We start from the raw sequence: 24,836 nt of genomic DNA, 5'->3' as shown, positions 1-24,836 counted from the left end.
TGTTAGTTGCTCAGGCGCAGGGGGAGGCAGGTCTTCTGGCAGCACTTCACTGGGGATGACAAGCTGAGTCGTAACCAGGCCCAGGCCAGTCACTCAGGCCCCAGGAGTCTTAGGAGGCTGCTCTCAAGCTCTGTTAATGCCCGTGTGTGGCCCAAGACCTGGGGCAGCAGGGACTCGTGTCTCGTGACCACCCTGGGAGGGGGTGGGTGCGTGAGGCTACAGAAATGACTCCTCCCTGGCCCGTGCTGGGCTAACACCTCGGAGCGCCAGACTCCCAGCCCTGTGCTGTAACCTGGCCTTGGGCCCTGCCGGTGCCAGGAGGAGCCTGCTGGCTCCTTCAGGGCAGGGGGCTGTGTGAAGGGGCCTGCTGCCACCAACAGTCCTGGCTCACAAGGTGCTGTGCACGGCCTGCTGCCTCCACAGCCCCCTCCCAGGCAGAGAGAGCAGCTGCTGAGTCAGGGAGGGATTCCCAGTGCCTGGCCCAGGCCACACCCTGGGAGCAGCAGCAGGTCCCTGGAGAAGTGCAGCTGCCAGGAAGAAGATGACGCACGCACCTGGGAACCTGCGCCTCCTCCCTGCCCCACCTCCTTTCCTTGCTCATTACTTGGGGGCAGAATCTTCCCAGCAGACAGGAAGGAGCCATGCTCCATTCTCAGGGATCCCTCCAAGTGCGGCTTTGCACAGCTGCTGCGTGGACCCAAGGTAAGAAGGTCCTTTGCTGGCCCATCTCCTGGTGGGAATCTCTGTGCCCCACCCCTTGGCTGCCTCCAAAACCCTCTTCCTTCCTCCACGACACTGCGCTTCCCTCCCTGAGCTGGGCCTCTGCCCTGTCCCCTGGCTTTCCCCAGCACTCCCCTGGCTTCTGAGCCCCCAGCCGGGCGCCCCAGGGCCTGTGGGATGGCTGCATGTCGGACAGTGACCCACTGGCGCTGGGGGTGGGAAGGACGGGGAGCAGAGGAAGCTGAGGCCGGTGATGAGCTGCTCTAGCTGTTGCTTCTTCCTGCCTGGCAGGCTGAGTGGTGACTGCAAAGCTCAGTGCAGATAAGAGCAGTTTCCTCCCGCTCTGCGGTGCTGCCAGGTGGCCGCTTTCTGACCTGACCCCGAAGTCCAGGCGCTCGGCAGGAGGAGCAGCCGGCTCAGGCAGAGGTACAGCTGGCGAGTGGGGAGAGGGCTCCCAAGCAGCATGGGGGGGGGGGAGAGGGGAAAGACTCAGTACCTGGTCCTCTTCTCAGCCTCCTTCATGCCCCAGCGCGCGGCTCTCCCTGCCCCGGTCACCCCCCCCAGCGCGCGGCTCTCCCTGCCCCGGTCACCCCCCCCAGCGCGCGGCTCTCCCTGCCCCAGTCACCCCCCCCCAGCGCGCGGCTCTCCCTGCCCCAGTCACCCCCCCCAGCGCGCGGCTCTCCCTGCCCCGGTCACCCCCCCAGCGCGCGGCTCTCCCTGCCCCGGTCACCCCCCCAGCGCGCGGCTCTCCCTGCCCCAGTCACCCCCCCCCCCAGCGCGCGGCTCTCCCTGCCCCAGTCACCCCCCCCCCCCAGCGCGCGGCTCTCCCTGCCCCAGTCACCCCCCCAGCGCGCGGCTCTCCCTGCCCCAGTCACCCCCCCAGCGCGCGGCTCTCCCTGCCCCGGTCACCCCCCCCCCCCAGCGCGCGGCTCTCCCTGCCCCGGTCACCCCCCCCCCCAGCGCGCGGCTCTCCCTGCCCCGGTCACCCCCCCAGCGCGCGGCTCCCCCTGCCCCGGTCACCCCCCCCAGCGCGCGGCTCTCCCTGCCCCAGTCACCCCCCCAGCGCGCGGCTCTCCCTGCCCCGGTCACCCCCCCCCCAGCGCGCGGCTCTCCCTGCCCCGGTCACCCCCCCCCCAGCGCGCGGCTCTCCCTGCCCCGGTCACCCCCCCCCCAGCGCGCGGCTCTCCCTGCCCCGGTCACCCCCCCCCCCAGCGCGCGGCTCTCCCTGCCCCGGTCACCCCCCCCCCCAGCGCGCGGCTCTCCCTGCCCCGGTCACCCCCCCCCCCAGCGCGCGGCTCTCCCTGCCCCGGTCACCCCCCCCCCAGCGCGCGGCTCTCCCTGCCCCGGTCACCCCCCCCCCCAGCGCGCGGCTCCCCCTGCCCCGGTCACCCCCCCCCCAGCGCGTGGCTCCCCCTGCCCCGGTCACCCCCCCCCCAGCGCGTGGCTCTCCCTGCCCCGGTCACCCCCCCCCCAGCGCGCGGCTCCCCCTGCCCCGGTCACCCCCCCCCCCCCCAGCGCGCGGCTCCCCCTGCCCCGGTCACCCCCCCCCCAGCGCGCGGCTCTCCCTGCCCCGGTCACCCCCCCCCCAGCGCGCGGCTCTCCCTGCCCCGGTCACCCCCCCCCCCCAGCGCGCGGCTCTCCCTGCCCCGGTCACCCCCCCCCCAGCGCGCGGCTCTCCCTGCCCCGGTCACCCCCCCCCCAGCGCGCGGCTCTCCCTGCCCCGGTCACCCCCCCCCCCCAGCGCACGGCTCTCCCTGCCCCGGTCACCCCCCCCCCCAGCGCGCGGCTCTCCCTGCCCCGGTCACACCCCCCCCCCCCAGCGCATGGCTCTCCCTGCCCCGGTCACCCCCCCCCCCCCAGCGCGTGGCTCTCCCTGCCCCGGTCACCCCCCCCCCCCAGCGCGTGGCTCTCCCTGCCCCGGTCACCCCCTCCTCCCCAATGCACGGTTCTCCCTGCCCCTGCCCTTCGCCACAGGAGGGCTGTCATCCCATTTTGCAGGGAAATGGAGGCAGAGTGGAAGTGCCTGGCCCAGGGTGTCCCTGGCAGAGTAGAGAAGTGACCCTAGGACCCAGGCTAGCGCCCAAACCACTGGACCATTCTACCTCTCAGCAGACCCCTTTCCTGGACTTTGTCGCTTCCAAACTGGGCTTGGGTTGGCCCTTGCAATGGGCCAGATGCCGCCTATGCTGGCGCTGTGCACGGCCCTGAGCCCCTGGCTCTGGGATCTGCACTGCGGCCTCTGGGGACCTGTAAAGCCCTGGCTGGCCTGGGCGCAGCCTGTCTGTGCCTGGCTCCCCCTGCCGTGCCTGGCAAAGGGGAGTGGCTGCTCCTGGGGCCGAGGAGTCCCACGTGGTACCCACCAGCGCCTGGCAGATCCGTTTCTGCCCCCGGCTGGGGGAGCACTGGCCCCACGCGGCCGAGGCGGATCGTGGCTGGTCACTTTCTGCTCCCTGCTGCTTTGCTGGAGGCCGGGGGCGAAGGTGCAGAGAGGCGCTGTGCTGGGGGGCTGCTCTGGCCAATCGCAGGCCAGGAGCGCTCTGGTGCCATTTCCCATTGAGCAGCTGGGGCAAGCGGAGAGCTGAGCGCAGCCCAGGCCGGAGGCGCTGCCCTGCTCTCCTGTCCAGCAGCGCGCCAGTGTTGTAGCCCTAGGGGTCGTGCCCTCAGCACTGGGAGGATCCAGGTGGGAGATCTGCTCATGGCATCCGAGATCCGGGGTTGGAACTCAGCTCTCAGCCTCTGAATTCCCTGCTCCCACTACTGACCCTCACTCCCTGCTCCTTCCTGCCTGCTTGTGGGGCTGCCCCAGTCACGCAGGACACGAGGGAGGAAGAGCAGGGATGCTGGGAGCCCACTGCCCGCTTTGGGCACGGTGTCCTGTCGGAATCGGTTCTAGCCCAGCTAACATTCCATGCGCAGGAAGTGATGTCACAGGTCTTGCCCCAGTTAGAAAGTGAGTGATTTCTTGGCACCACCAAGTTAATTTCACTTTCATTAATCAACAGCAGAGCTGCCTGAGTAGATGAGAGCAGGGTGCCCAGCGTCCTGGCTGACAGTACCTGCCCCAGCTTCTGCAGAAGAACGGGAAAGGAGCCCTACAGGAGCAGGTTCAGAATAACCTGCCTGAGGGGAGGCACCTCCTGATCCCTTTACGTAAGGCTTGGTTCCTCTTCCAAACAAAGGCAGGTTTGAGTAGGAGAGGTCCAGGTTGGATATTAGGAAAAACTCTTTCCCTAGGAGGGTGGGGAAGCACTGGGATGGGTTACTTAGGCAGGGGGTAGAATCTCCATCCCTAGAGGTTTTTATGTCTTGGCTTGACAAAGCCCTGGCCGGGTTGATTGAGTTGGGATTGGTCCTGCCTTGGGCAGGGGGCTGGGCTTGATGACGTTCTGAGATCTTTTCCTGCTCTGATTCTATGACAACCTTTTGCTTGGGTTTAATACCAGGCTGTGCTCTCCTATCTCTGCATACAAACATTCAGTCAGTTTTGAATTTAGCGAAGCTCTTGGCCTCAGTGATACCTTGTGGCTGGGAGTTCCACAGGCTACTGTGCATTGTCCAGCAAGTATCTGGTTTGATCAGATCTAAATGTGCAGCCTCCCATTTGCTGCCCTTCCTTGCCAGCCAGCAAGAGGGACTGTCTGATGCACAGCTCACAGGAAACCATGAGCTAGGGCGGAGAGCGGCTCTGCTCACCCCACTCCTTTGCAGCCAGTAGCTCTGCTGTGCTGAGAGGCGCCTGAGACTGAGCACAGGGCCTGGGGCTGGTCCATAGCTAAGCACACCAAGGCTCGGGCGCATCCCATGCAGAGCTACAGGCAGAGGTACCCCAAGGCTGCAGCCTTGCACTCTGCGCCTGGCAGAGCTGGGTGCTAAGTGTGGGGCTAGGATCTGGCTGGAGAAAATCCGGGCTCTGGGAAATAGCAGGAAAGAAGGTACCAAGGGTATCATATTTTGCTGTTCCACCTTGTATAGGGCACCGTGGCAGCCCAGCTCCATCGGCTCCTAAAATTACAGCGAGGCCTGGGCCAGACATCCCAGGATGGCTGTGGCTCAGTCAGCCTTGTGTATACAGAACGCAGCAGGATACTTTCAGTGACGTAACTTTTACGATGACCGCGTGTGCCGCCTCTGTAACATGCTGCAGCTGCTCCATGGCCAAAGAAATGTAAAGGTGCAGTATCCAGAACTCAAAAGCATGGCTGTGACATAACGTGTCCCTCCCAGGGTTGTATGTGGTGCAGAAGGAGGTCCTGATCCCGAATGGCTTGTCGCTGATGTTGCTATTTGCACCTGTGCAAAGAGGGTGTGTCACCTGCTATCCCACAGCAGGGCAGTGTGTTACTCCCACTCAGCAAGGGTAAACAAGGGCACCCGGCAGAGCCAGGCCCTGGCTGTCTGCTGTTCCTGGGAGAATGCCGAATTCCTCGGGGGTCAGCAATGAGTCCAGCACCAGCTGCATAATGGAAACACGTAGACAACAGCGTTTTGCATTGACTCATTAGCTGCTAGCCAGTAAAACTAATGGACTTGTCATGAGAGGGGGAGCGCCCTGGGTCAGTGACCGGCTCTCCCTGTGTGTTGTCAGGTGTACCCAGAATGACAGCATCCTACCCAGCGCTTGTGCGGCGCTCAGGAGAGAGTCCAATGCCACCCAGTGGATTAGCAGAGCGCCCGCAGCTGAGTTTGTGTTTCTGTTGGTGGTGCACATTGGCACATGCCTCAGGTCACATAAAACATTTATTCCACACATGGATGGAGAAGGAGAAAGGAAACATTCGTCCTGATCCTAACTGCTCCACTCCCCATTCCTAATGGCACGTCTCACTCCAGGGCAGAATCTCACTGGCTGCTTCTTTTTTGCATTCCAGGAGAAGTTTTCTTAGCTAAAGGCAGGAACATTAGCGGCGCTCATTGACAAGCTCCCTGGACTCTCTTTTATCACAAGGGTTTGGCTGTCACGTTCATATGAGAGAATTGCCTCTGCAAATCCGTTATCTGGCCATCACTGCTGGGTATTTGACTTTGCCTGCAATCTCTGGCTTTATTTTACTTAAATAAGGAACATGGCAGGAATACAGAGTAGCACTGGAGGGAAATCCGGCCCTTTCCTAATACAGGAGCAAGGGCATGTTCAAAGACACTGGAAGAGAACAGATTCAAAACTGAGAAAGGAAACATGTTTTCGGACATTGCTCAATTAGCAGGTGGAACCCGTAGCCACAGGAAGAGTGCTCGTGTTACTCCAGCAACTGTAAAGACCAAACAAAATGTCTCAGCTAAAGACCAGTTAGCTTGACATTAATCTTGGGCCAAGAATAGGAAAGCTGATACAGCTTTCAGCTGATAAGAATTAAAGACCTAACTGGGTGAGATGTAGGAGCCTGCAGTAGGAAGGCCAGACTAGAAACTCTAATGGTCCCTCCTCCCCTTAAATTATGAATAGGGGTAGCTAGATGGTTTCACCAAAAATACTGAACACCCTCTCCCCCACGCCAAAACCCCCCCCAAAACACTGGGGAAAAAATTAAAAAGAGCGTGGCCCCTTTAAGAAATGCTTTTGAGGCTTTTTGGCCCTAACAGGCTTCTGACGACCATCCACCATTTTGTCTCCCTGCTCCGGGCTAGACAGCTCCTCTGCAGAGCTGGTGAGCACCCGGGATTTTCACGTCCTGGCTGGGAAAAAATCAGAAAATACCCGACATTTTAGGACATGTTAGGTGTCTGGTATTTTCTGCATTTTTTTTACCAGACAGGAGGCAAAAATACCGGACTGTCTGGGTCGATACCGGACACCTGGCAACCTTAATTATGAACCATTGAGGCACAGGGTTCAAAAAAGGTCTGGATGTTTCTAGGAAAGACCAGACTCTCCACAGATAAAACAGGAAAGACTGAAACAAAGAAACAAAAATGCCCCAGAATTTTGGTTGGGACAGAAACCTCCTGGTCCTGGGCATGACCCAAGCGCTAGTTAACGAGGGCAGCAAGAGGGCTCATCGCTGCGGCCCCTGGCACCTTCTCCAGAGCAGCTGGTGCATCGTTGGTCAGAGACCGGGCTCCGCATTAGAGGGACCTGGCCTGGTCCACCCTGGCAGCTTCTCTGTTAATGAAGGTGAAACTGACGAAGGCCTGGCTTGTGCAATCGGCAGCTCGCTGCGCTCAGTGAGAATGTCGACACAATTTCCTGTGCCTGGAATGTCTGAGTGGCCTGTGGAAACGGGCTGGTTCGTTCAAGGAAATAAACATTTGAAGTGGTCTCAGCTAACTAGTGAAAATGACAAATTGTCCCTTCGTTGGCAGCAAATGATCATGAACATACACACTCCACCCACCCACACCTCTGCTCGCACGCCATCTGCACCCCCCCACACTCAATCCACCCACCCACACCTCTGCTCGCACGCCATCTGCACCCCCCCACACTCAATCCACCCACCCACACCTCTGCTCGCACGCCATCTGCACCCCCCCCACACTCAATCCACCCACCCACACCTCTGCTCGCACGCCATCTGCACCCCCCACACACTCAATCCACCCACCCACACCTCTGCTCGCACGCCATCTGCACCCCCCCCACACTCAATCCACCCACCCACACCTCTGCTCGCACGCCATCTGCACCCCCCACACACTCAATCCACCCACCCACACCTCTGCTCGCACGCCATCTGCACCCCCCACACACTCAATCCACCCACCCACACCTCTGCTCGCACGCCATCTGCACCCCCCCCACACTCAATCCACCCACCCACACCTCTGCTCGCACGCCATCTGCACCCCCCCCACACACTCAATCCACCCACCCACACCTCTGCTCGCACGCCATCTGCACCCCCCCACACTCAATCCACCCACCCACACCTCTGCTCGCACGCCATCTGCACCCCCCACACACTCAATCCACCCACCCACACCTCTGCTCGCACGCCATCTGCACCCCCCCACACTCAATCCACCCACCCACACCTCTGCTCGCACGCCATCTGCACCCCCCCCACACTCAATCCACCCACCCACACCTCTGCTCGCACGCCATCTGCACCCCCCCACACTCAATCCACCCACCCACACCTCTGCTCGCACGCCATCTGCACCCCCCCACACTCAATCCACCCACCCACACCTCTGCTCGCACGCCATCTGCACCCCCCCCACACACTCAATCCACCCACCCACACCTCTGCTCGCACGCCATCTGCACCCCCCACACACTCAATCCACCCACCCACACCTCTGCTCGCACGCCATCTGCACCCCCCACACACTCAATCCACCCACCCACACCTCTGCTCGCACGCCATCTGCACCCCCCACACACTCAATCCACCCACCCACACCTCTGCTCGCATGCCATCTGCACCCCCCCACACTCTCAATCCACCCACCCACACCTCTGCTCGCACGCCATCTGCACCCCCCCACACACTCAATCCACCCACCCACACCTCTGCTCGCACGCCATCTGCACCCCCCACACTCTCAATCCACCCACCCACACCTCTGCTCGCACGCCATCTGAACCCCCCCACACTCAATCCACCCACCCACACCTCTGCTCGCACGCCATCTGAACCCCCCCACACTCAATCCACCCACCCACACCTCTGCTCGCACGCCATCTGCACCCCCCCACACTCAATCCACCCACCCACACCTCTGCTCGCACGCCATCTGCACCCCCCACACACTCAATCCACCCACCCACACCTCTGCTCGCACGCCATCTGCACCCCCCACACACTCAATCCACCCACCCACACCTCTGCTCGCACGCCATCTGCACCCCCCCACACTCAATCCACCCACCCACACCTCTGCTCGCACGCCATCTGCACCCCCCCACACACGCACTCAATCCACCCACCCACACCTCTGCTCGCACGCCATCTGCACCCCCCCACACTCAATCCACCCACCCACACCTCTGCTCGCACGCCATCTGCACCCCCCCACACACTCAATCCACCCACCCACACCTCTGCTCGCACGCCATCTGCACCCCCCCACACTCTCAATCCACCCACCCACACCTCTGCACCCCCCCCACACACACTCAATCCACCCACCCACACCTCTGCTCGCACGCCATCTGCACCCCCCCACACACACACTCAATCCACCCACCCACACCTCTGCTCGCACGCCATCTGCACCATCCCACACTCAATCCACCCACCCACACCTCTGCTCGCACGCCATCTGCACCCCCCCCACACTCAATCCACCCACCCACACCTCTGCTCGCACGCCATCTGCACCCCCCCACACTCAATCCACCCACCCACACCTCTGCTCGCACGCCATCTGCACCCCCCCACACTCAATCCACCCACCCACACCTCTGCTCGCACGCCATCTGCACCCCCCCACACTCAATCCACCCACCCACACCTCTGCTCGCACGCCATCTGCACCCCCCCACACTCAATCCACCCACCCACACCTCTGCTCGCACGCCATCTGCACCCCCCACACACTCAATCCACCCACCCACACCTCTGCTCGCACGCCATCTGCACCCCCCACACACTCAATCCACCCACCCACACCTCTGCTCGCACGCCATCTGCACCCCCCCACACTCAATCCACCCACCCACACCTCTGCTCGCACGCCATCTGCACCCCCCCCACACTCAATCCACCCACCCACACCTCTGCTCGCACGCCATCTGCACCCCCCCACACTCAATCCACCCACCCACACCTCTGCTCGCACGCCATCTGCACCCCCCCACACTCAATCCACCCACCCACACCTCTGCTCGCACGCCATCTGCACCCCCCCCACACACTCAATCCACCCACCCACACCTCTGCTCGCACGCCATCTGCACCCCCCACACACTCAATCCACCCACCCACACCTCTGCTCGCACGCCATCTGCACCCCCCACACACTCAATCCACCCACCCACACCTCTGCTCGCACGCCATCTGCACCCCCCACACACTCAATCCACCCACCCACACCTCTGCTCGCATGCCATCTGCACCCCCCCACACTCTCAATCCACCCACCCACACCTCTGCTCGCACGCCATCTGCACCCCCCCACACACTCAATCCACCCACCCACACCTCTGCTCGCACGCCATCTGCACCCCCCACACACTCAATCCACCCACCCACACCTCTGCTCGCACGCCATCTGCACCCCCCACACTCTCAATCCACCCACCCACACCTCTGCTCGCACGCCATCTGAACCCCCCCACACTCAATCCACCCACCCACACCTCTGCTCGCACGCCATCTGAACCCCCCCACACTCAATCCACCCACCCACACCTCTGCTCGCACGCCATCTGCACCCCCCCACACTCAATCCACCCACCCACACCTCTGCTCGCACGCCATCTGCACCCCCCACACACTCAATCCACCCACCCACACCTCTGCTCGCACGCCATCTGCACCCCCCACACACTCAATCCACCCACCCACACCTCTGCTCGCACGCCATCTGCACCCCCCCACACTCAATCCACCCACCCACACCTCTGCTCGCACGCCATCTGCACCCCCCCACACACGCACTCAATCCACCCACCCACACCTCTGCTCGCACGCCATCTGCACCCCCCCACACACACACTCAATCCACCCACCCACACCTCTGCTCGCACGCCATCTGCACCCCCCCACACTCAATCCACCCACCCACACCTCTGCTCGCACGCCATCTGCACCCCCCCACACTCAATCCACCCACCCACACCTCTGCTCGCACGCCATCTGCACCCCCCCACACTCAATCCACCCACCCACACCTCTGCTCGCACGCCATCTGCACCCCCCCACACACTCAATCCACCCACCCACACCTCTGCTCGCACGCCATCTGCACCCCCCCACACTCTCAATCCACCCACCCACACCTCTGCACCCCCCCCACACACACTCAATCCACCCACCCACACCTCTGCTCGCACGCCATCTGCACCCCCCCACACACACACTCAATCCACCCACCCACACCTCTGCTCGCACGCCATCTGCACCATCCCACACTCAATCCACCCACCCACACCTCTGCTCGCACGCCATCTGCACCCCCCCCACACTCAATCCACCCACCCACACCTCTGCTCGCACGCCATCTGCACCCCCCCACACTCAATCCACCCACCCACACCTCTGCTCGCACGCCATCTGCACCCCCCCACACTCAATCCACCCACCCACACCTCTGCTCGCACGCCATCTGCACCCCCCACACACTCAATCCACCCACCCACACCTCTGCTCGCACGCCATCTGCACCCCCCACACACTCAATCCACCCACCCACACCTCTGCTCGCACGCCATCTGCACCCCCCCACACTCAATCCACCCACCCACACCTCTGCTCGCACGCCATCTGCACCCCCCCACACACGCACTCAATCCACCCACCCACACCTCTGCTCGCACGCCATCTGCACCCCCCCACACACACACTCAATCCACCCACCCACACCTCTGCTCGCACGCCATCTGCACCCCCCCACACTCTCAATCCACCCACCACCTCTGCTCGCACGCCATCTGCACCCCCCCACACACTCAATCCACCCACCCACACCTCTGCTCGCACGCCATCTGCACCCCCCCACACTCTCAATCCACCCACCCACACCTCTGCTCGCACGCCATCTGCACCCCCCCACACTCAATCCACCCACCCACACCTCTGCTCGCACGCCATCTGCACCCCCCCACACTCAATCCACCCACCCACACCTCTGCTCGCACGCCATCTGCACCCCCCACACACTCAATCCACCCACCCACACCTCTGCTCGCACGCCATCTGCACCCCCCCACACTCAATCCACCCACCCACACCTCTGCTCCCACGCCATCTGCACCCCCCCCACACTCAATCCACCCACCCACACCTCTGCTCGCACGCCATCTGCACCCCCCACACACTCAATCCACCCACCCACACCTCTGCTCGCATGCCATCTGCACCCCCCACACTCTCAATCCACCCACCCACACCTCTGCTCGCACGCCATCTGCACCCCCCCACACACTCAATCCACCCACCCACACCTCTGCTCGCACGCCATCTGCACCCCCCCCACACTCAATCCACCCACCCACACCTCTGCTCGCATGCCATCTGCACCCCCCCACACACACACTCAATCCACCCACCCACACCTCTGCTCGCACGCCATCTGCACCCCCCCACACACTCAATCCACCCACCCACACCTCTGCTCGCACGCCATCTGCACCCCCCCACACTCTCAATCCACCCACCCACACCTCTGCTCGCACGCCATCTGCACCCCCCCACACACTCAATCCACCCACCCACACCTCTGCTCGCATGCCATCTGCACCCCCCACACTCTCAATCACCCACCCACACCTCTGCTCGCACGCCATCTGCACCCCCCACACACTCAATCCACCCACCCACACCTCTGCTCGCACGCCATCTGCACCCCCCCACACACTCAATCCACCCACCCACACCTCTGCTCGCACGCCATCTGCACCCCCCACACACTCAATCCACCCACCCACACCTCTGCTCGCACGCCATCTGCACCCCCCACACTCAATCCACCCACCCACACCTCTGCTCGCACGCCATCTGCACCCCCCCACACTCAATCCACCCACCCACACCTCTGCTCGCACGCCATCTGCACCCCCCCACACTCAATCCACCCACCCACACCTCTGCTCGCACGCCATCTGCACCCCCCCCACACTCAATCCACCCACCCACACCTCTGCTCGCACACCATCTGCACCCCCCACACACTCAATCAACCCACCCGCACCTCTGCTCGCAAGTCATCTGCACCCCCCCACACACACACTCCAGCCACCCACACCTCTGCTCGCAGGCCATCTGCACCCTCCCACACACACACACTCAACCCACCCGCACCTCTGCTCACAGGCCATCTGCACCCCCCACACACACTCCACCCACCCACACCTCTGCTCATAGGCCATCTGCACCCCCCCCCACACACACACTCAACTCACCCACACCTCTGCTCATAGGCCATCTGCACCCCCCACACACACTCTACCCACCCACACCTCTGCTCATAGGCCATCTGCACCCCCCCACACACACATACTCAACCCACGCACACCTCTGCTCATAGGCCATCTGCACCCCCCCACACACACACACTCAACTCACCCACACCTCTGCTCATAGGCCATCTGCACCCCCCACACACACTCTACCCACCCACACCTCTGCTCATAGGCCATCTGCACCCCCCCACACACACATACTCAACCCACGCACACCTCTGCTCATAGGCCATCTGCACCCCCCCACACACACACACTCAACTCACCCACACCTCTGCTCATAGGCCATCTGCACCCCCCACACACACTCCACCCACCCACACCTCTGCTCATAGGCCATCTGCACCCCCCCACACACACATACTCAACCCACGCACACCTCTGCTCATAGGCCATCTGCACCCCCCCACACACACACACTCAACTCACCCACACCTCTGCTCATAGGCCATCTGCACCCCCCACACACACTCTACCCACCCACACCTCTGCTCATAGGCCATCTGCACCCCCCCACACACACATACTCAACCCACGCACACCTCTGCTCATAGGCCATCTGCACCCCCACACACACACACACTCAACTCACCCACACCTCTGCTCATAGGCCATCTGCACCCCCCACACACACTCCACCCACCCACACCTCTGCTCATAGGCCATCTGCACCCCCCCCACACACACACTCCACCCACCCACACCTTTGCTCATAGGCCATCTGCACCCCCCCCACACACACTCCACCCACCCACACCTCTGCTCATAGGCCATCTGCACCCCCCCACACACACATACTCAACCCACGCACACCTCTGCTCATAGGCCATCTCCACCCCCCACACACACTCCACCCACCCACACTACTGTTTGCAGGCTGTCCACACCCCCCCCGCCCTCCGCACACGAACACCAACACTGGTGCTCTTTGACAGAAGCTGACCATTGAGGTGATGAGAAAGTACGATGGGGCTAGACAGGCATTCCCAGCACGCCTTGGAGAGCGTGGCTTGGGAATCCGATGTGCTCCTTTGGTCAGTGAGTATGACAGGCAGTCACACCCAGAGAGACAAGAGACAACATGACCAATGTGGGGCCCACATGCTAAGGCCACGTTGCCTAGAGTTGTGCTAGTTCTCCAGATAGGTCTCACCAGCGTCCTTTATAACCAGGGCTCGACAAACCGCTGTTTCTACTTGCCCATGGCGAGTAGATTTCAGCTGGTCGCTCTGTGCGCCCCATTCACCGGCACCGTGCACACGCACAGTGCTGCTCTGGCGCATGCGTGGTGTGGGGCTGGCGAGTAGTTCTCGCCGCAGTTTTTCGAGCCCTGTTTATAACCATCTCTCCACTGAAAAGCGTTTGCCTGATGCAACCCAAGGCCACGTGTTGCTTGCTGGGAGATCCACGCTGTGGCGGTCAATCTTCCAGAGTTGGATTTGGCCACTCCTAGCGGGTCTAGTAAAGACCTGCTAAACTGAATTCTGAAGGTGCCCCCATTAGCGCCAGAATGCCTACTCCGTGTGAGGAGTAAGGGAATTCGATGGGAGCATTTCTCCCGTTGACCTCTCGCTGTGGTGATGGGATGCAGACACGGGAGCTGAAGGATCTGGCCATGCACAGTTTGGAAACGAGGCGGTGGGAAGTGGAGGGATATATTAGTTTTCAAATACTTGAAAAGTTACCATAAAAAAGATGGAGAATCATAGAGCTACAACTGGAAGGGACCTCAAGAGGTCATCAAGTCCAGCCCCCGCCCTCATGGCTGGACCCAGCACCATGTCCCCGATAGACGTCCATCCAACCCGCTCTTAAATATCTCCAGTGATGATAGTTGGGATTGGCCCTGCCTTGGGCAGGGTGCAGGACTTGATGACCTCCTGAGGTCTCTTCCAGCCCTAGGATTCTATAAAGATCTCACAACCTCCGAGGCAATTTATGCCAGTGTTTAACCACCCTGACAGTTCGGAAGTTTTTCCTAATGTCCAACCTAAAGAGACAAGTTGTTCTCTCTTGCCACAGAGGGCGGGCCAAGAGGCAGCAGAGCGGATTTACATTAAATTACAGGAAAAAACTTCTTCACTGTATTGACTGTAGAACAGGGGAGTCCAAACTTTTTTCAAAGAGGGCCAGATTTGATGAAGTGAACATGCGTGAGGGCCGACCATTTTGCCTGACATTCTTCGAACCATTAAAATTAAATGCAAATTAACTATTTTATGCAAAGTTTATTGCAAACAGCATACTTTTCATTTTGTCACATGGATGACAAATCTAAACAGGTGTTAAATCACTCTGCCTTTCATATCTGAAGGCCAGATGAAAAAAAATCCAGGAAGCTGAAATATATGTCAGGAACATTGTAAAGTACATTACATATTATTGGTAATAAAGGTTGTCTGTCAACTTTTAAGTTCAAAAAATATGAACAGGAACATAACACCAAGTATACATGTTGTGTCCAAATATATTTATAACTGATTTAGACCAACTGACATTAACTGAGATTTTACAATGTATTCATCTCAATACATATGGATTCGTTGGGGGCCATAAAAGATAGATATTGCCAAATTACCTGTGGGGCCGTATTAAACCTGAACACGGGCCGCAATTGGCCCGCGGGCCGGACTTTGGACATGCCTGCTGTAGAACAAGGGAGCAGCTTGCCTAGGGAGGTTGTAGAAACTCCTTCGCTGGCGCTTTCCAAAAGGAGGCTGGAGCCATCTGTCTTCGATGGTTTAGACAAAACGGATCCTGTGTCTTGGCAGGGTGTTGGACTGGATGATCTTTGTGGGCCCTCTAATCCCTGTGGGAACCAGGAGCAGGCCTGCCAATGGATGTGGGGTGGAGTTGTGGGAGGGAAGGGGCAATTTTCCTGGGGCTCAGCTGTTCAAAGGGGCTACTGCTGCTGCTTCTGGGACAGAGCCCCTGGCCATGTAAACGGCTGTGGGATGCGAATTGTGACATCTGGCTCTCCCTGGGGAGCAGCCTTAGGAGTAGATTCCTCTGATGAAAATGCTGCTGCAAAGGGCTCTGCGGGACTCCTGGTTTCGCTGTCAGTTTGCTTTCCCAGCGGCAGTTTCTCTGTCTTCTGTCACTCGGATACAAGTGACATTTCCTCTTGCTAATGACTTGGCAGGAAGCTTTCACAACCCTTTCAGTTCTGCAATTCTGATCAATAGCGCTGTGTGTGCGGAGGCTGCAGCCTCAGGCTGGGACAGGGGACCGGGAACCAGACCCACGGCTCTTGGAGAGCTGCGTCGGGATCGCTGTGCAGCCATTCAACTCTGGTAAGCAGGAACCAGCTCTCACCAGTGCTCGTCGTCTGCATTCTAGCCTGGCTCCTTAGCGCAGGGAGAGATGGGTGGGCCACGGTGCCACGCTACTGTCTGTCCCGGTTTGGGGCAGTGTGGCCCAGTGGGCTGATCACTGGCCTGGGAATCTGGCACCCGGGCTCTGTTCCCAGGGGTGACCTTGCTCACATGACTACCCCACTGAGGCTCCCCACCTCTGAGACAATGGGCAGCAGGCTGGGTCCAGCCGGGGAGCAGAATTGGGGCTCATCCCGCTCCACCCACTGCTCCAGTCTGGAGCAGGTCAGGGCACAGATCATGTACCTGATGGGCAGGGCAGGACAAGCCCCCAAGCCCTGCCCTCATTCCCCAGCAGGAGCATCAGGTGCGGGAGGGCTGATGGGGGGCACCTGTTTTTCCAGGACACCCCAAGAGGCTGGGGTTTCCGGCATGTCCCTTTGGCCAGTGGGAGGAGGGCAAGTGTGCAACCAAGTCGCAGTGGCAGAGGAATGGCCCAAAACGGGAGGCGTGCTGCTTGGGCAGGAGGAGAGCCGTTGCTGCTGGAGCTGGGTGCGCTCTTGGCACCCAGGGAGCCCCGGCTAGATTGTCCATTGCCCCTGAGATGGGCTGGGGTGGGGGGCGGAGGAAGGCAGTTCCAGTCCCAGTCCCTCCTGCCCCATCTCCTACTCCCTCCCCTCACTCCTGCAATTGCCCTGAGTGTCCCATCCTGGCTACGCCACTGGGCAGCCGCTCTCGGCCCAGTTCTGCCCCCACCCTGCACTTTGCTCTGGGCCCCGGAGATCGACCGACAAATCGGGAAGGCAGAGAAGAGCCACATGCCAGCACCGGGAGGTGGCCGGGCTGATTTACAGAGGAAGCCGCATCCCTGCATCTGATCCAAGACGGGGGCAGTCGCTGGGCTTTGGCTCAGACCGTTGCTTGTCACGGGGCTGGGGGTGGGTCAGCGGCCCCTGCGTAGGAAAGGGCTCCCCAGCCCAGCCCTGCCTGCGGATGCTCAGACTCGCCAGCTGCACAGGGAGTGTCGGTATCCTGGGGACGGGGGTAGGGCCTTTCTGACAGCTGCTGGCTAGGCTCTGTCTGACCCCGGGGGTAATGTAACCATGGTGACCACAGCCCCTCCTGGAGCCCCTTTGCTCCCCAGGGAACCGAGATCATTTTCAGCCACATGACGCACTGCATCTGGCCTGGCTCTGTGCCACAGGAAGAAGTGGAGCAGATGATGTTCCCCAGTGAAGCCACTGGGGGAATTCCTGCTAAACAGAATTAATTACCCCGGCTGGAATCTAGCCCAGACCTCTGTACCGGGGGCGTGGAGGGCTGGGTGGCCTAGTGGTCAGAGCTACCAGCCCCCGGCTTGGTTGAGGCGCATCAATTAATGCCAGTGAGGAGTTGGGCAGGGAGACCCATGAGTGGCCCCAAGCTGCCCTGGGCTACTTCCTTTCAGTCTGTTCAGTTTGGGGGGTGGCCCCTCAGGTGCAGTTTGCTGGGCAGCTTGCTGCCCTCTCTCGGGCCTGGGACACCTCCCTTGGCCATGGTCTCTGGGATTGGCCCCTCAGTTGCCTGGGGTGCAGGGCTCCCAGCCCCCTTTGCAGTCTGCCTTGGCCAGGAGGCTGGAGCACCTTCCCCTCACCTTTCCCAGTTGCCGGAGGGGGGGTGCACCCCCCTGCTCAGCCCCAGGCCCTGCCCCCCTTTCCTAGCCCCTCCCCCTTCCCACCTAGTTCTGCCAGCACCCCGTCCCTGCACCTGGTTGGGGTGGGGGCATTGATTGGCAGGGCTGCTGGTGGCCAGCAGGCACTGGGAAGGAGCTGCCTGCCAGTGGAGTCGGCACCTGTGGGGCAGCTCGCTCCGGCCTCTTTGCCAGGCTCTGGCCTTATCTCCCGGCGCCAAGCCTGGCACTGGCTGCAGGGGGGGCAGGCTGGGCCCAGAGGCTCCTTAGCCGCTGCCTGGAGTCTCTGCTCCATCCCACCATTGGAATTCAGAGCTGACTGAGAAGCACCAGGGGGTCTGATCAGAGCAAGTCGTGCTGCCCATGGCTGTTAGTGCAGGCAGAGGAGAGCGTGTCCCTGGGAGCGGCTGCCACCCCTTCCAGCACTGCTCAGCAGCCTCCTGGCCCATCAGCACATGGTCCCAGGCCCTGCAGAGCCGCTGGGCTGCGCTGGACGCACTGAGCGGGGACACCCGGCTCTTCCCTGGCCCAGGACCCTGCGGCTGAGATCCCCTGGCCCCAGCCATTGTGGGGGGCTGCAGTGTGGGAGCTGTATTCCACCAGGCCAAGGCTGGGGGACTCTGGGAGATACGGATGCCACGCCTTTTCCTGTGTCACCCCATGAATCGAGGGCCAGGCTGGCAATGGAGCCTGGGTTTGCACTGCCACCCTGTGCCCAATCCACGGGTAACCGTTCAGTGGCTTGTGTGGTGCCCAATGCCCTGTCTCCAAGCAGGAGACGATGTCTGATTTCAGTAACAACCACGGGAGCGCTCCGGCACTGCGGTGCCAGCGTCGGCTCTGCGCCATGAATCACGCTGTGGGAAGGGCTGTCCCAAGCTGGCTGGCCAGGCAGGATAAGGACTGTGGTTGAACAGGTGGCATGTGAGGGCGGTTGGACCACAGGGCGCGTGGGCAGAGGATTCAGGCGGACGTGAAACTGGAGTGGCACTGAGAACAGGAAGGGAGGGCGTGTGTGAGGTCAGAGAGGCAGAGGGCAGAGGTGGGTGGACAAGCCTCTGCAGGCAGAGTTGCCCTGAGCCCAGGCGGGGGGGGCTTGGCAGCGGCCCTGCACTCTGTGACCCTGTTGGCGTGTTCTGTGTTCTCAGGGTAAGAAGACGAGAAGGGGACAGGAGATTGGCTCAGTGACATGATGTCCTCGACAGAGAGACCTAGCTCCACCCCGTCCCTTGCAAACACCTCCTGCGCCGTGGACTCTGAGTTCAGATACACCCTCTTCACCATCTTCTACAGCTTCATCTTCATTCTGGGCTTCATTGCCAATTGTTACGTGCTGTGGGTTTTCTGCCAGGTTTATAATTGGAGAAAACTCAACGAAATCAAGATATTCATGGTGAACCTGACAGTGGCTGACCTGCTTTTCCTGATTACACTGCCCCTGTGGATCATCTACTACCACTCCCAAGGAGACTGGGTTATGCCTTCGTTCCTGTGTAATGTGTCTGGCTACTTGTTCTTTGTTAACACCTACTGCTCCATCGCCTTCTTGACAGTCATCACATACAACCGCTTCCAGGCAGTGACCAAACCCATCACAGCCGCCCAGGCCACCACCTGGAGAAGGGGTATCTTCCTCTCTGCGGCTATCTGGGTTGTGATAATGAGCAGTGGCTTCTATTTCCTCATAGACAGCGGCACTAACACCGAGAGCAGTAACCATGGCAATGTCACGCGGTGTTTTGAGGGCTATAACACCTCTGACAACGTTGGGACCGTCCTTGCTTTCCACATTCTCATCTTCGTTATTTTTCTCTTCATTTTCCTGTTTATTCTGGTGTGTAACGTGTTCATTATCAGGACCCTGCTGATCAAGCCTGTGCAGCTGCAGAAGAGCGCTCGTGTCAAGCAGCGGGCACTGTGGATGGTGTGCACTGTCCTGGCTGTGTTCATCATATGTTTTGTACCTCACCACCTCAATGACCTGCCCTGGACCCTGACAGTCCTGGAGAAGTGGCAGACAAAAAACTGTTTGTTGCGCCAGCAGATCAATGATGCCCATCAGGTGACTCTGTGCCTCTTGAGCACCAACTGCATGCTAGACCCTGTCATCTACTGCTTCCTCACCAAGAAGTTCAGGAAGCACCTTTCCGAGAACCTGAAAAGCATGAAGGGGAGTCGCAAGTGTTCCAGGCAAACCACTGAAACCGGGCTTGAGGGCACCATGCCCATCAATGAACTCCCCACCCACCTTGCGAGGCACGAACAGTCCAGTCTTCTCCTGAGCAGGCCTGGGCCACTTGTGTCCCCAGCTTCCCCTCGCTAAGTCAGGCCGCAGAGGGACACAGCGGTGGGCCATGTCTTTGGGGGAAATACCAGCATCCAGTTCCCCTGCCCGCAATGCAGCCAGAGGACCAGGGACCCAGCAGGGGCTGCGGAGGCACCTTCTGACACAGCCTGATGCTTCATGAGACACTGAGCAGGGCTCAGTTTGTCTTGTCTGTGAAGAAAAATGCCATTGACCATGAGCCCATCCCCCTCCTTCTGTCTCCTCACGTGCCCTGTCACCACCTCACCCGTGGGAAACGCCAGGAGAGGCTGTGGTCTGATTGAGTAACTGGGCTGGGGGAGGGGAGTCTGTGGAGGCAGGCGGCTGCTGTGATGCACTGGAAGCTCTGTGGCCAAGACACATTTTAAGGCCCCCAGGGACCAGTCTCTAGTTTGACTTGCTGCCCATTGCGGGCTGGGGAACGTCACTTGTTCCTGGATCTGGCCCAGTGGTGAACCGGCACGCGTCTTTCAGAAAGAGCCCTGACCTTAACGGACGCCTGCAAGTGACCGGCACTGAGAGCAAGTGAATGGACCCCAATGCCGCGTTACATTGCCCCTACTTACTAGCGATGTGACGGTAAACAGGCAGTGACTATTGTCGAGAACAAGAGAATGTTGCTGACTGCTCATTTGCAGACCGTTTTATCATTAATAAACAACCAACCTGTGCCTCGCCCCAGGGCCCCCACCTCACTCCTCAGCTGTGTCCAGTGCCAAAATGCCAAGCTCAGGCATTCAGTGCGGGATGAAAGGGATTGACCTGCTCCAGCTAGTCACGATGGGCTCTCCGGAGGGTGCCAGGCTCGGTTACAGGCCAGAGACTCTCGAGGCTCCTTGCCAGCCCCGTGTTGCTCAGTACTGAACTTCCTTCAAGCACAGGAAGTGGAACAGGGTGGGAAACGTGGGTTGGTTCTTACATGAGTTTCTGGTTCCTCAACTCCTCTAGAAAAATTTCCTAGCTGGCGATGGGAAAAAATCTGCCATGGTAACATTTATTTACTCCAGTTAACAGCTGTCTGGTGATACCAGCTAGGGAACTGATAGGGGAGTCTCTGCAGCACACTCCAAACCTCGCCAATCATCTGGTGTCATGTTCTGCCCATATTTTGCAGGGAGCATTCCCAGCTCTTGGATTCCCAGAGCTCACTGGTGGCCACTGAACCGTTTATATCTGCGAGTGGGCCATAAAGTTCAGACTTTTCTACTATGGACCTCAGAGTGGTCACCCTTGTATTCAGACTCTGCACTGCTGGACTTAGGGTTGCCAGGTGTCCGGTATTGGCCCGGACAGTCCGTTATTTGCAGCCTCTGTCCAGTAAAAAAAACAGAAAATACCGGACATGTAAAATGTCAGGTATTTTCTGTTTTTCTTCCCTGCCATTTGTGGCGGGGGCAGGAGGAGCTGGGAGTGTGGGGATTTAAAGGCACAGTGACTCTTTTTTTCCTGTGTGCCCTCTTTTTTTTTTCCTCAACAACTTTGGTCCTTTTTTTCCCCACCATGGTCGGTATTTTTGGTGAAAGTATCTGGCAACCCTATGACATGTATAGAACCCAAACAGAACTGCATAGGCCTTTGCCTCCTAGGCTAGACTACCACAATTCTCTCAGCTTAGTTCTGCCCAGGAAGACTGTGCTAAGGTTTCTTCCGGTGCAGGCAGGGCTTCCACTTGGTCACTAGAGCAAACCTTGTAGCAGGCTTACTTGCTGAAGGCCCCATCACTTAGGCGGGGAGGAAATCTGCCATTGTTGCATTTGAAGACATAGTAAAATTGCAGACTACCCCCTGGACTAACCTCTCTCATGGTTGTCCCTCTGTGGCATTTTTGGAGGATGAGATAGCTGCCCCCCCCCCATAGTAGCAGAATTTTGTTTTTGGAGAACTCCCCCATTTGTGGGCGTTCACTTCCTGAGTTTTGCAGCTTTCTGAGAAGAACGGCAGGGGGCGTTGGTTTTGTTCTGTCTGTTCCTGGAAACCTTGCAGTAGAGACTGTAGTTTGTGGATGACTTTGTACAAGTATGTTTTGCTCCACCCTGCTTAGCTGCCATGGTGATAAGGGCTTGGCTATTCTCTGTTTGCATTTATTATCAAAGGGCACAGAACAAAGACAATGACCCCAGCTGGGTTCTTTAAACTTAACCCAAACATCTAAAATCTGTTTAAACATGTTGCTAAGATTTTCACTTCTGCTTCTGGGATGATCATTTGAATTTTAAGAGGAACAGAATTATATTAATGGAAAATTGTTAAACTGCACCCAGGATGGGGATATCCTGGCCTGCCTTAGCTACATAGATCTTCCTGAAGAGTCTTACTTTAAAACTCTACTTCCTTGTGCTCAATCCTCTTCTATTGTTCTAAATTCACCAATAAATAGGGGGTGGGGATGGGGGAAGTGAAGCCCAACAGGGGAGAATAAAGGGATTTTGCCAGCCAGACTGAAATGTAGAAATTAAGAAGAAAAGCCAAGCTGGATGCTTGTGATAAAACATGCTACACATTTTCGAGACAGCGCAGACAGGGCTATAAGAAGGACATCTGTAACGATGAACAGCATCAGAAGATGTGGACTCGGCCAGAATGGAGCATCATCATCATCCAGACTGAGCTCCTGCACAGTTAGGGTGCGTCTACACAGCAAAGTTATTTCTGAATAACGGCTGTTGTTCTGAAATAACTATGCGAGCGTCTACACAGTAATTCCATTATTTTGAAATAATTTTGAAATAACAGACGGCTTATTCCAACTACTGTAAACCTCATTCTACAAAGAATAACGCCTATTCCGAAATAGCTATTTCAAAATAGGGCGTGTGTAGATGCTCCACTTCTGCTATTTCAAAATAGCCCCTCACCAGGGCCCTTCTAAGCTGTTCCTCTCTGGAACTCTAAATTGAGATAGCACGTCTACATTAGGGAAACCGGCCTCGGACTCATTTTGAAGCTTCCTTGCAGTGCAGACGTGCTATTTTGAAATAAGCTACAGGCAGTCCCCGGGTTACGTACAAGATAGGGACTGTAGGTTTGTTCTTAAGTTGAATCTGTATGTAAGTCGGAACTGGCGTCCAGATTCAGCCACTGCTGAAACTGATCAGTTTCAACAGCGCTGAATCTGGACGCCAGTTCTGACTTACATACAGATTCAACTTAAGAACCCCAGGCGTCCCCAAGTCAGCTGCTGCTGAAACTCATCAGCAGCTGATTCCAGGAAGCCCAGGGCAGGGGCTTCCTGTAGTCAGCCACTGGTCAGTTTCAGCAGCGGCTGACTTGACCAACCCAGCAGCACCCAAGCTGCTTTGCCCCAGGCGTCCTAATTCAGCCACTGCTGAAACTGACCAGAAGTGGCTGAATCAGGACGCCTAGGGCAGAGCAGCGGGGGTGCTGCTGGGTTGGTTCAGTAGCGCCCAGAGCGGCGCTACGGGACCAACCGGCAGCGCCCCAGCTGCTGTACCACAGGCGTCCAGAGCAAAGCCGTGGAGCACGGGGGCAGTGGGACAGCCCAGACGCGCCGTGGCTGTCCTGCTGCCCTCGGGCTCTGCGGCTTTGCTCTGCTTTGCTCCCCATCTCCCTGGTCTGCAGACCAGGGGACGGGGAGCAAAGCCGCGGAACACGCAGGCAGCGGACAGCCCAGATGCGTCTGGGCTGTCCGCTGCCCGCGTGTTCCGCCGCTTTGCTCCCCGTACCCCTGGTCTGCAGACCAGGGAGACGGGGAGCAAAGCAGAGCAAAGCCAAGGAGCACGCGGGCAGTGGGACAGCCCAGACGTGCCGTGGCTGTCCTGCTGCCCTCGGGCTCTGCGGCTTTGCTCTCCGTCTCCCTGGTCTGTAGACCAGGGGACGGGGAGTAAAGCCGCGGAACACGCAGGCAGCGGACAGCCCAGACGCGTCTTTGCTTCCTCTCCCTGGTCTGCTGGAGACTAGGGAGATGGGCCCCATTCGTAACTGCGGATCTGTTGGATCCGCATAACTCGGGGACTGCCTGTATTTCGGAATAACTATTCCAGAATAGCTTGTTCCAAAATAAGTGTGCAGTGTAGACGTAGTCTTACAAGCCACAGAATCTCTCCCAGTCACTCCTGGAATAGATCTATAGCCTCTGGCTGAGTTCTCAAACAGTGATTTAAAGACAGAAAGTCCACCATTTATTCTAATTTAAACCAGCAAATGACTCCTGCCCATGCTGCAACAGAAGATGAAAACTCCACCCCCCAGAGGAATATTTCTTTAACAATGAACAGATGTTGAGCAACTGGAATAGTATTTAACCTTCATTTATTTCCTCTGGTGCAGTGGAAACTACAACTAAGATCTACCAACTCACAAAACCAGGTTACCCTGTCTCACAGTGGTCACGGGCAGCTATCTTTTTATTTTTTTTAAACCACCAAAGTGTAGACTGGTCTCCAAACTTTTTACACCCAAGATGGCTTTTTAAGCCAAGATCTACCCCATCCTTTCCTGGAGACTCTGCCCCACCATTCCCCTTCTCTCCATCACTGCCTGTCCCCAGCCCTTACTCACGCTCACTGAGTTGAAACAGGAGGTGCGGGCTCTGGGGTGGGAATGAGGGATTTGGGTGTGGGAAGGGGTGAGAGGTGCAAGCTCTGGGAGGGAATTTGGGAGCAGGAGGTGGGGGAGAAGATGATGTTGACTTAGGGAGGGGGCTCCAGGCTGGAGAGTGTTGGGGTCAAATGAAGGGTTGGAGTGCTGAGGGTGCAGGAGTTTGGGTTGGGCTGTATGAGG

The 24,836-nt window shown here is 58.8% G+C and overlaps 1 protein-coding gene across 8 annotated transcripts; it reads left to right on the top strand.

Annotated features, from left to right (window-relative positions):
• On the top strand, positions 1–23,647 carry PTAFR (platelet activating factor receptor). 8 transcript variants are annotated; one of them, XM_075908581.1, is made up of 5 exons: positions 3–702; positions 1,012–1,146; positions 4,693–4,891; positions 15,973–16,080; positions 18,919–23,647. In XM_075908581.1, the coding sequence occupies exon 5, from the start codon at positions 18,960–18,962 to the stop codon at positions 20,091–20,093; it is 1,134 nt and encodes a 377-aa protein (XP_075764696.1). In that variant the 5' UTR covers positions 3–702; positions 1,012–1,146; positions 4,693–4,891; positions 15,973–16,080; positions 18,919–18,959; the 3' UTR covers positions 20,094–23,647. The 8 variants fall into 8 exon arrangements, with proteins under 8 accessions (XP_075764701.1, XP_075764696.1, XP_075764699.1 ...); XM_075908584.1 differs by lacking the exon at positions 1,012–1,146; XM_014579392.3 differs by lacking the exon at positions 4,693–4,891.
• The last annotated feature ends 1,189 nt before the right edge of the window (positions 23,648–24,836 follow it).

Source organism: Pelodiscus sinensis, chromosome 25 (genome assembly GCF_049634645.1).
Source record: "Pelodiscus sinensis isolate JC-2024 chromosome 25, ASM4963464v1, whole genome shotgun sequence".
NCBI classification, from domain to species: domain Eukaryota; kingdom Metazoa; phylum Chordata; order Testudines; family Trionychidae; genus Pelodiscus; species Pelodiscus sinensis.
The sequence above is the reverse complement of the archived record's forward strand: the minus strand, read 5'-3'. Positions and strand labels throughout refer to the sequence as shown.

Coding starts and splice junctions, on each gene's coding strand:
- PTAFR (XM_075908586.1), top strand. CDS start 18,960: ATGATGTCCTCGACAGAGAGACCTAGCTCCACCCCGTCCCTTGCAAAC.